This window comes from Cupressus sempervirens, chromosome 3 (genome assembly GCF_028749045.1).
Source record: "Cupressus sempervirens isolate cs-2001-9-10 chromosome 3, ASM2874904v1, whole genome shotgun sequence".
NCBI lineage: Eukaryota > Viridiplantae > Streptophyta > Pinopsida > Cupressales > Cupressaceae > Cupressus > Cupressus sempervirens.
The window spans coordinates 601461794-601474635 of NC_143120.1; the positions used below are offsets into that span (position 1 = coordinate 601461794).

The 12842-nt window shown below is 30.5% G+C and overlaps 1 protein-coding gene across 1 annotated transcript; it reads right to left on the minus strand.

Moving 5' to 3' along the window:
• Nucleotides 1-204: 204 nt before the first annotated feature.
• On the minus strand, nt 205-4979 carry LOC149568109 (oligopeptide transporter 4-like). Its single transcript, XM_089821104.1, has 6 exons — nt 4309-4979; nt 4135-4232; nt 3072-3641; nt 2717-2969; nt 2449-2631; nt 205-978 (listed from the first exon to the last, which is right to left on the minus strand). The coding sequence occupies exons 1-6, from the start codon at nt 4801-4803 to the stop codon at nt 364-366; spliced, it is 2214 nt and encodes a 737-aa protein (XP_089677230.1). The 5' UTR covers nt 4804-4979; the 3' UTR covers nt 205-363.
• Nucleotides 4980-12842: the final 7863 nt, after the last annotated feature.

Genomic DNA, 12842 nt, shown 5'->3' on the forward strand with positions numbered 1-12842 from the left:
ACATTGATACTATAGTCTATCGAGATTTGTATAAATAAGCTTACCGAGTTCTTATCAAACATATGAAAAGTTAATACATGAAGCTTAAATGATACACTAAAGTCTCATTTTCTATTGGCTATATTTATCTCTTTTATTTAACTGTGGAGGATAAATGTAGGTTGACTTTTATAATTATAATAATAAATATTAGTCTCACCAAAAGAATGAAAACATGTGCATTTATAACATCAAACTCTTAAGTTGTACATGAGCATCAATGGACGGACATCATACTGACATTTCAATATTGTAATAGTGCATGGGAATACCAAGCATGAGATACATTAATAACTTATGCTTTGGTAAGAAGAATAATATAAATCAGAAAAGAGGGCACCCATCAACGGAGATGCCTTTAGCTGTAGGGCAGGTGGCTAAAGGGCAGTGCTCACCACCGGTGCCCCACCAAGTGACACTTTTGTTCTCAAGCCCCACTGTAAAATACAACAATACTGCCATGAATGCCAACCCTGCATCCAACGCTGCAGACAGCACATAGTTGTAGCGCTGCCACCATGCCTTTCTGTACCGGTAGACAAAGAAGTTGAAGATGGTTCCCACAATGATCCACGATGTATAATTCACGCTTGTCGCTGGGGGCATCATTGCCGTTGATCCCAACAACACTGGCATGTTGATCAGAGGAATCCATGTCACACTTGGGAAGGCTTTATGCAGCAGCCAAACAATTATGGGAGCAATTATCCCCCCTAAGAAGAACCAGTTCAACTGAGGATAAACTCCGAGTGTGCCAAATATTCTTTTAGGACCAACTAGACCCCATATGACCGAAGCATCAAAAAAGACATGGTCACTTGGGCATGTCCAGGGGCTGTTTGAAGGAAGAAGAGATTCTTGGCATATGTTCTCAATGGACTCCAGCAACCACCATGCAACTCCCAAGTTGACCGTTCCAGCCACTATTGTACCAATAAACTGCATTTCAACAAACAAGCGTGTTAGGATGCCATTACTGCAATGGAATAGTTCATCAAAATTATGACTTTTGGTTTGATCAATTTAAGATGGCTTATGAATGAAGGAGGTGGATCAAAGACAAACATGAATGCAATGATAAACATTCAAATCAATAAGCAAATCACAAAAACATCAAGTTGTGCTACAGCACTTCATACTCATTACATATCTAAAATCTATTACAAATCCATAGAATGCTACAGCATTCCATCCACTCATGATCCACCATGAGAAACCCAAAATGGGCTCTACTGATCCACCATGATCAGATAAACATCTGATACTCAAATCTTTACATAATGCCTCTATTTATAGAGGTCTGAGAACTCTCTAGAATATCAAACACATGTATTGCATGACATATAATATTAATATATATCAATTAATACATGCAACTACTAGTAGTTGAAGACTGGTTCTGAAATGACCTTGGGCGGCTGTTTGTTTGTGGCTATGGACGGCTCTGCGGCTGTGGATGGTGGGAGAAATTAATACTGCCAACTTCATACACATTAACATAACTGAAATCTATTACAAATCCATAGAATGCTACAGCATTCCATCCACTCATGATCCACAATGAGAAACCCAAAATGGGCTCTATTGATCCACCATGATTAGATAAACATCTGATACTCAAAACTTTACATAATGCTTCTATTTATAGAGGTCTGAGAACTCTCTAGAATATCAAACACATGTATTGCATGACATATAATATTAATATATATCAATTAATATATGCAACTACTGGTAGTTGAAGACTGATTCTGAAATGACCTTGGGCGGCTGTATGCGGCTGTTTGTCTGTGGCTGTGGACGGCTCTGCGGCTGTGGATGGTGGGAGAAATTAATACTGCCAACAATGAAGACTGATATCCCGTCATTGTTTGATGGAAGTGTGAAAACAGAAGAGAGGATTCAATAGTTGTATACGTCTCAAACACGTTAACATTAAGCTTCACATTAGTAATATTTGTTTACAAATTTGAGTGATACCACCCTATGATCCAGAGGATCCTAAACATCAACTTTAAACTCTTAATCACTTATAATCCTCTCAAACGGTAACTTTAAACTCTTACATCAGAGATATTTTTTAACAAATTTGAGTGATTCCCTATGATCTAGGGAGCTCAATCAGTAACTTTAAACTCTCACATCAGAGATATTTTCTAACAAATTTGAGTGATATCCTATAATCCGGGGGATATCAAATAGCAACCTGTTACTCTTAACCACCTTTGATCCTCTCAAACAGTAACTTCAAACTCTTACAACAGAGATTTTTTTTTAGCAAATTTGAGTGGCCATTAAATCAGTGATAATTCGCTGTGTATCTTGTGAAAAACATATCGCTTCTAGTTCTAAATTGATATACAAACATACATAATGAATCCGGAAAGGAGAGGGCATTACAGAACGTACCTGCACAAGAAACATGGAGCGAGGTGGGATTTTCATATAATGTCCCAACTTGAAGTCCGACAAGAATGAAACCGCTTGACTCATACTCATGTACCCATATACCTTGAAGCACACATTTGCAATGGGCTTTCCAGGAAGAATGTATCCCATTATGTACTCTGTAATTATGTTCAGCCCTGGTGTCTGCACAACACTAACTTAAATTAGGATCTTCCATGAATTGAATTAGCAAGCATAATTATTTTTCATCAATATGTTCCAGTTTTACCTGATTAGTGGTGGCAGTAATAACACTGATGGGCAAAGTGAAAAGGGATGCTAAAGCACAAGCCAAGATTAAACCCCACCATGGAAGCTGCACCTGTTCCTTGTAAAACTCACACAGTGCAAAGGAAACAGCCAAAGTAGCAACAAGGAGAGTATAGAACCACCATTGCGGGATGTCTTCATACTTGCGCATCAATTTAGTATGGATATCTGGTGGACTGCTTCTAGATGCTGTGGCCCTTTGCCATATTTCCCTGAAGAGAGGATATCAAAACAGCACAAACAGTTTTTTGTGTCAAAAATAAAAAAGCAATCAAAACACAATCAAAACTCTAACCTCTTTACCAATACCCTACCTTCCATAGAAGAGAGAAACATGTGTGACTGTGGAAGCTATGGTTGCAAAGCCAAATCCATAGGTTAAAGCGAAAAACACGCTCATATGTATCTGACCACTTTTCTCGTAGGCTCTCTGATCCAACTGAAATCTGTTGTTCACAATAGCTGTAATATTGTAGGCCTGGCCATTTGCATCGAATAAATCTTCGCTAAAAATAGGAAAGTTTCTGGCGTTGTATGCATTAGTTCCCCAGTAGGCCAAGGGCATAAGGAAGTACACAACCAGGGTATAACCGACAAACACATTGACAATAGCAAAGAATGGGGTAACCAAGGGACTGTAGAGGAAGGCAGCAATTGTGCTCCAATCCAAGGCAAAAGCACCAAGTCCCAGCCCGTTCATTCCAGATCCAATCTGCTGTGCTGTCACCGAACGAGGCCAAGCCCAACATACCCATGATATGCTCGTTAAGGTGGAAAACAAGTACCCAGGAAATACATAGTAACAAAAGCTGCAGATCATTGCAATGAAGAAGAATTTCCCACGAGATATGCCCTTTCCACTGTCCTCCTTCTCGTGCAGTGCCCTGCAAACACCAATTATAGAATTCATACTTAATACAAATGACTTGACCCATCCACCGAGACATTGCAAAGCTATGGATCACTAAAATTGGCAGGAGGAACATCTTCAAAAACCTATGAAAGAAAAAGAGGAAAAATTCTTTGCCCTTTATAGAACAGGATAAAGTAATTTAACTCTATGAGAAACTTTAGGCAGACCACCATTATTCACCATACAGAATCTTATAAAGAAGACAAGAAGATCCAGCAATAAACAGTGCAGAAACAAGCAGAAGTGCTTGTCTAAGCCTCGGATAAAAGGACCCGGTGATAAGATTATGAGAATATAAGAACAGGAACAGAGGAGTTGAGTATATCACTGGTAAGTGAATCCGATAAGATTATGAGAACAACTAGATCTTATATGAACCATTTCCCAATTTGGGGATAACTAATAACATCCCCAAGAAGCTTGAAACAAAGAGTAAAACAGGGCATGGTGAAGAATATATATACCTGAAGAGAGAGACCTGAACGAGAGTGGAAGGCCACCACATATGAGCAGGCTCCACAACGTACTTCCTGAGAAGTCCAGCCCATCCATATCCCAAAACCTGCATTACCCCATGGATTACACAAAGCCAAAAAAGCACCACGAAACCATTGAACAAAGATTTAGGGCAAAATTACCTGTGTGGTGACTATGATGAGCCAACTGGCCACAACTGAGATGTCTCTGTGGTAAAAGGCCTTGATGATATTAACAATCCCCACGGCATAGGCAGATCCATTGCCAAAGGCGTAGCCCGCGTTTGCAAAGATTGTAATGAGAACATGCTCTTTCATATTGAAAGGCCCGGGATTCAGCGAAAATTGACCCAAAAGAGGCACTCTGTATTTGGTGGTGGGCAGAACAGAAGCCATGAAACGCCCAATTGGAAGAGCTGCTACCTGGACTGAAATCTGAGTAATCAGCAGAGGCTCTGTTCTGTATCCGAAGAATTGATTCAGAAAGGAGAGAGTAATGCAGGAGATGAGCCCCAAAAACCACATTCGAAAAGTCCAGACTGGAATAGAAGGATCATCGTGTGTGCTCACGGTGAAGGCCACTTGTTCCACCGGTGAATTCTCCTCCTCCTCGTTTTTCCCTTTCTCCAATTCCCCATTTTTGTCAAGTGCCGCCATCTCTCTTTCGTCTTTCTTGTTCTCCCTCTGCAGATGAGAAAGCTTGGCTAAAAATTGCTGCTTTATAAAACCAGTCGGAGCAAAACAGTATATGTAGATATGAAGTATAGGGGACTGGCGCAGATCAGGTCAACCGCCGCAATTTGATTGGGAATTCGCGAGAGAAATTTTTCTCTGAAATCCAAGATTCGAAATTGGTTTAAACGTGTGAAAGTTGGACCGTGAGATTCCGTGTGATTCGGTAGAAATTGACCTGCGCTTTCACATTGGAAAAAAAACAGCTTTTTAAATATAGCTAGGTATATTCTATTGTTCACAGTTGTTTTTAAAACGTAGTATAGTCTATTTCTTGCAGTTAATTAATAATAAATCTTCAAAAATAGTTTTATTCTATTTTTCAATTAATTAATAATAAATGAAGTCAAAAGGGTCATCATGATTCCTAGAGAGAGCTATTTTTGGTTTAAATGTTTATTTTCAAAAGTTTATATTCTATTACAAAATGCATGATCAATTTCATGTCTTTTATTTTACATAAAAATTATAGATTGTCAACTTTTAATTTATTTATAAATTATTTAAATTTAAATATCTGATATATATTTTAAACTCTTGGACTGTCATCTTATAGAGGTTAAATTTGATAATTAAGTGGTTGATATTAGTTAAAATTTTAGATTAAAACTTATCAATTTAAAACATAAGAGTCACAACAACACCACTTGACCAACACTGATGGGACTAAATCAGTTTAAAGCTTAGGCTAGGGATGCGTTTCTTATGTGGGATATAAATGCCCAACTCCACATCTCATGGATAGTTTAAGATAAAATATCTTGGGACCCTTAATTGTTGATAAGGTAGAGAGTCATTCCACAAGATTTGAACTTTTTTTTTAGGTAGCACTACATGCAACAACCCTCATCATTTCTTATCTCACAATTATCACACATATTACAATTTCATAATATGAAAAGACAAAATCTTAAATTTAAAAAGTGAAAGAAGTTCGTGTCCATATCATTATCATTCAAAATATTATTGATTTATCTATTTGTACATTCAAAATATTATTGATTTATCTATTTGTATAATGTTAAGTTGTTCACTATTAGTTAGCTTGTTGACAACTAGTATTTATGTGATATCTTCAATTGAATAATAGAATGCCGACATCTAATAGATTGTCATAAGACTTTCGATTATATACACAACAAATGTTAAAGTCTTTAATAATATATAAGATTTCTAAAATAAAGTTAATGAATGAATTTTTTAATAGTATTAAATAGGCATGATCATACAATTCAAATAAAAGTATATAAAGTTTGATGAAAACATTAAAAAAAAAGAGATAAATAATAAAAATACAAAGTATATTATTATATTATCAAGTGTATATAAGATGATATTAAATAGCTAATCATGTAAATAATCAAAGTAATAATATTATTTTTATATTATTAAACTAAATTATAAGAATAAATTAAATTATTAATGACTTTCAATTTAAATAAAATAATATTTAATAAAATATTTTAAATAGATTAAGAAATATTATTTATTTATATTTCAATTTATCATTTATAATTAACGATCGTTTAAAAAAAATCAAGAAATATAATTATAAAAAATTAATAGAAATATAAATAAATTATATATATATATATATAGCAGCTCCTCCCATAAATATTCTATTCGCTAAATAAATTATAAAAAGGTAAAAATAAATATTTAAATTGAAAGGCTAAACTAATTTAAAAAGTAAATCAAAATAATTTAAAAACTAAAATGTAAATCAACTTTAAAAATAAAAATTTGAATAAGTAGGAAATTTTATTTAGTTAAAAATGGAAATAATAACAAACCATTTATTTAAATAAATAGGAAAAGAGGCAGAAAAAAGTAGAGTGAGATGAACACTCTCTATAACACATTCTGGTCAAAAAAGTAATTTTACAAAGTCTATTGACTAACAAAAATTTGTATTTTAATTTATTTTAAAGATTGCAAGAATTATTATTATTTTAAAATTTGTATTATATTATTATTTATTTTTTAAATAAAAAATAAGAGAGCCCCCTCTTTGTCTCATTACATAAAAAATAAAATATAAAGATGCATATACAATCAATATAGATATCTTAAATAAATCTATCTAAAGAAATGCAAATAGATATCAATTATACTAGCATTTGTGTGTTTATGTACACTCAATGATTAGCCAATAGGAATCATATGTCCATATGAATGTAAAAGAAACAAAAAAGAAGAAGGTAGAAATGAAACAATTTAGCACAATGTTAGAGCAAACACAACCATGTTGCCAAATTAATAAGTTAAAACATAGAAGAGAAGAAAACATAATGTTATCATGTGATATGCATTTCCATAAATTTCACTTTTACTAGAAACAAAGGTGAATAATGTAATTGATATCAATTCCTATGACATCATTTCCTCTTCCTCCTTACCCTTTCCTTTATTATCCTAAGTTCTACTTCAATTTTTAGGTATTTGTTTGGGATATTACAAGGATTAATTTACCATAGTTCTTCCTTTTTCTTAACTTTCTTGTACTCCCACTCTTCTCCCATTTTAGATGTTTGGTTGAAAAATTAAAGATTTGGTTGTTAAAAGAGTCAATCTTTTTTAAGAAATAAATTTACCAACTTGAAGATTGATAAAGTGATTTTTTTCTATAATTTTAAAATTATAATTATTTGTTCACATATCAAATTTAGTATTTTAAGATATTGTTCATTTGAGCTAGAAAAAAAGAGAAACTTAGTTGTCATAAATAATAGCAATCTAAATACTAAGATTTATACATAATTGTTTAGGGTAAAAATTCAAAAACACATCATATTAAAAAAAAAAAAATTAAACAATTTAGAATTTTTTTGAAAAATATATATAAATAATTTAAATTTCTATTAATATTAGTATCAAATATAAAAACAATAATAATTATAGTTTAGATTGGGTTAATTGAGGTGTAAGAAAGTTCACTATTTTTTTCGTTGTTATTATTTCACATATTTTAAGAAAGATAATCTTTTATGTTAATATTTTAAGGTCTTTTTACTTGGAATAATTAATAATATTGTTTACCTAGATTCTCACTTTGCTCATGTTCATAAATAAAAATCACAAAACCTATAACACAATAAAAATTTGTATAACATGAAACCTAATATTGAGATAATTGTTCTCAATTGTATCAAATCTAAAGAGAAATTATAGTCCAATCAAGAACACACAATTAACATGATAAAACAAATCAAACTATTTAACTAAATTTAATATAATTAATTAATAAAATTTAACTAAGAAAGCTAAAATCTAATTATGAATTAAAACAAGTCTAACTCAATCATTTAAGACAAAACTAAGATACGTAAGTCTTAAAAGCTTTATTAAAGATTGTGAGAAAAACAAGTATCATTTCTCATCATTTTAAACCTCAAAATGAAACAGTGATTTTTAGTGATTTTTATCATTCAGAACACAATATTCAAGAACAAGCACATGGATAGCAATTTTCTTATGAGAGGAAGCGATGTCCTTCCTTATTATATCATGACCTTCGGAGTTTTAATTGCATGGAAATCATTGATAACTTTAAGAAACCCCTTCTAAAAAAATGCCTAAAATTCTAGCGAATCCATGATTTTGTGGGCAGGAAAATTTTAATGTCGAGGGCGATTTTTTTGTTCCATATAAGGAAATAAAATATTATATGTTGGTGATTTTTTTCTTGCCTTAGCAAAAAGCATTTTAAATGTGGCCAATTAATGTTTTTTCTTGCTGACATATAAATAAATGATGGCTATTTTTTCTCTTGCCAAAAATGAATTAATAATGTCAGAGGCGAATTACTTGTTTTGTAAGAAAATGAATAATAATGGTCTTAGCTAATCTTTTAGTGCTAAACTGAAAAATTGTTTAATCTGAAAGCAAATTTGCATGTGTATTGGCTAGTGATTGTATTGACTATCGAGTAGTCACTTCAAGTTTCAATTTGTGTACTATCTTAGGTCTATTATTAATAATGTCATAACTTCATTATGTCAGTGTCACTATTACCAAGTTAGCGACCATCATTTTTGTATTATTAATAGTAAATACAATAGTTTTATTAATCGTTGATTTATTAGAGATCAACAACAGAAGATGCATTTTGGGGCCATTTGCTTGAAAAGACCCGGAGTCACAGGAACTTTTGCAGAATGGAGACACATGGAAAGTTTTGCATAGTAATATTTGACTGAGATTTACTTAATGTCAAGCACTTTCTACTATCCCACATTAATGCTAGTACATTTTGACATTTCACACACTTGAAAATTAATAGGAATACAAAAAAAAGATATGAAAGATCGCGAACGCCAAAGAATTTAATGCAACTGCCATTAAATAGCCTCTTCAATTCCCCTTTCACTATCATTTTTCAAATTATTCGATCTGAATTTGGTTTGCAGAGTTTCTTGAATCTTAGTCATGGATACACCAATTTGCCTAAAATGCACTATAATGGCTCTACCAAAGCCCTTTTTGGGCAAGATTCCTGATGATTTCCTTGCCATGGTTTGCAAGCTAGATGCCCAAAGTCCTTTTATCCACCATGCTATATTCATGGTCCCCGGCCATGAATTCTTAAGAAATGATAAGAGGTACCATGTGTCCACGGAAATTACCTCTCGCTTCCTCACATCTCTTCTCAACCTTGGAGGCAGTCAAATAAACATTATGATGCTTTTGCATAACATTTTTAAGGAAATGTTTTTAGAGGATGATGTCAAAATTCTTGCATTGGTTGAGCAGGTACTGGGGCTGGGCATTGGCATCCTTTTTGCAAACGTAGAAGACAAGTGTTGGGAGCAAGGCATAAGGTGCATTATATAGAAACATCCTTTTCTGCTCGGTATGAACAAATGACAGTTGACTCACCATCAGAAATGGGCATGGCTCAGAAGGGATTTTCTATGAAAGTGGTTGTTGTTGGACGACATCAGCGAGACCGACTTCACATGACTGGACGATTTCAACGACATCATCTTCTGTGGCAGATTCCTCGCAGAGGGACTTGAATGCCTTTCTGATTGAAGGCTTCAAGCCCTTGGCCCCTCAACCCAGTGATGCTTCTAGCCTCCCTATTCCCTATTTCCTCCTATTTCTTCAACTGTTGCGAAATTGCCCTAGGGCAAAAAAATGTTTTTAATATATCTATTTTTTCTTTGGATTGGGCCTTGCCCTTTAATGTAAATTATGATATAGTAAAACCAAGCTAATTTAATTAGCTATTTTGAATATCTATGCTTTGTACATTCTAAAATATTATCAATGAAAACAATAGTTTTTGGCTTCTCAAACTATTGTTCCAACTTCCTGTTAGTCTATGACTTTGTTTTTGGCATCTCGATTCTCAATCCACTATTGAAATGTTAGTCTGTGACTTTGTTTAAAATAATTAACTATTAATAGTTATAAAGTTAGAACTCAGAAATAAATAAAAAAGGGTTTCAACAATCCCTTTATGGTTTCATATAATATATTTGATTAATGATTTATAGTAAAAAATTATTCAATTGAAAATAATCCAATTAAAAGTTTTGTAATTTCTAAAACTATTTTTCTTTAATCTGATTGGTTAAAACAAATGCAGTGATAATAGCAGATTGTAAGGAAAACTAAAGATTATAACCTTAACAAAGTTAAGTAAAATTTTGATAATTTATGTGTCAATTTTTTGTTTCACATCTATCTTGTCACTTAATTTTTTTCCATTATGAAATATTTTAAATGATGAAGAATAGTTTATAAACAATTATCACAATTTTCAACATACGTTAATAATTTATACATAATTAAACTATATTGCATCTTAATTTTGAAACTAAATAATAAATATGAATAGAACTATAGCATTTGTAATTATATTTTTAAATTTTAATTATTATTTTTGCATTAAACTATTGCCATTATTATTTCATATCTTACACCAATTTATTTTATAAAATTCAATATATCTTCATTTAATTTTTCATATCATCTTTATAATAAAAATTTTATGATAGAAAAGAAAATCCTTTATTTATATTATATCATAACTATTATAATAATAATTATAAATTATATATATATAATATTTAATATAAATAATTAAATTAACATCATGATTTTGACATTGTAAACTTAAAAATATAATAATAATAATTAATAACAATTTATTTAACAATATTTATTTCAATATTTTTCTCTATATTAATTAATATGCTATTTAATTTTTTTCAATGACTGCGGCTCTATTTTGGGCCAAATTTTAAATGATTGAAGTTAAATTCTATTTCTAATTTTCTACTCGAAATTGGGACACGTGTACTCGAAGATTCTACCTGAACTTCTAACCGTTGACTAAAAGAAAGATCGACGGCCTGAGATTAATTTCGGGTTGATTTGGAGAATATTTTTCCATGTGCCTAGATTCATCTAGAATCATGACACATGTCTAGTCATTGCAAAGCTCAATTGTCAGGACTCAGTTAATATTATTAATAATTATGTTTAGAAACAATTATCACAATTATCAATATATGTTAATAACTTATAGATAATTAAACTATATTACATTTTAATTTTAAATCTAAATAATAAATATGAGTAAAAATATAGCATTTGGAATTATATTTTTAAATTTTAATTATTTTATTTGAATTAAACTGTTGTCATTATAATTTATTATTAGTACTTGTTGGTAGGCTTAGGGCTAAGTACTATTGTGATGCATTTTGGATTTTAGACTTCAACTAATGATTAAATTTGTTTCATTTTTTTATGAGTAAGAATAAATCATTGTTATTTCTTTTATCAAACTAATATATTACATAGCATAGATGCAAAAATTTTAATTTTAATTTTTTTATAAAATATTTTTCTAAGTTATGATTGGATGAATTCATTTAGCTCTTATATTGGCCAGATATAAGAGCTAAATATTTTATTTTCAATGTGATTCATTGACATTAACATTTTTTTTTAATGTAAGTGCATTGGTTTATATTTTATATTTTAATAATATATTTTTTATAAATTATAATATAATATTACTTATATTATATAATCATTTAAGATTTATTATTATTATAAAAATATTATTATTTTTATATTATAATTATTTATTATATAATAGAACATATAATATGATTATTTATAATATAATCTAATGTAATATAATATAATTATAACCATATGGTATATATGTAATAGAACATATATATCAATAATTATATTTATGAATAAAATTTAAATTTAAATTAACATCATTACAAAAAAAATATAATTATATAACATTTTTATTAATTAAAATATTTTATATATTATAATAAATTTATTAAATTTAAATTAGATCTATATAAAAATCAAAGGCAAGTATTAAGCCACTATGTGGCACTTGTTTCATATCTTACACTAATTTTATTTTATAAAATTTAATATATCTTCATTGAATTTTTCATATCATCTTTACAATAAAAAGTTTATGATAGAAAAGAAAATCATTTCTATAATAGAAAAGAAAATCTTTTATTTATATTATATTATAACTATTATAATAATAATTATAAATTATATTATATATATTAAATATTTGATATAAATAATTATATTAACTTGAAATCAGGACATGTGTACTCGAAGATTCTACTCGAAATCTTGATCATTGACTAAAAGAAAGATTGATGGCCCAAGATGAATTTTAAAATGATTTGAGAAATACTTTTCCATGTGACTAGATTCATCTAGAATCGTAACACGTGTCTCGTAATTGCAAAGCTCAATTAAGTGTCAGGACTTAGTTAATATTATTAATAATTATGTTTAGTCTTTAAAAAAAATTATTATTTAATTCTGACTCTGTGATGCCATGATTGTTAAGTAAAAGACAGATCAATGCCAACGACAACGGCTCAAGATGATTTTTGGATAAATTTTGTGTCCACCATCACTGTTGTCAAGAAACATCTAGAATCATGACACAT

Excerpts from the sequence above, each read along its gene's own strand:
- LOC149568109 (XM_089821104.1), bottom strand. The coding sequence starts at position 4,803 with ATGGCGGCACTTGACAAAAATGGGGAATTGGAGAAAGGGAAAAACGAG. Across the intron at positions 4,233-4,308 it reads TCATCATAGTCACCACACAG|GTTTTGGGATATGGATGGGC; the intron begins GTAATTTTGCCC and ends GGGGTAATGCAG. Across the intron at positions 979-2,448 it reads GCTCCATGTTTCTTGTGCAG|TTTATTGGTACAATAGTGGC; the intron begins GTACGTTCTGTA and ends GTTGAAATGCAG.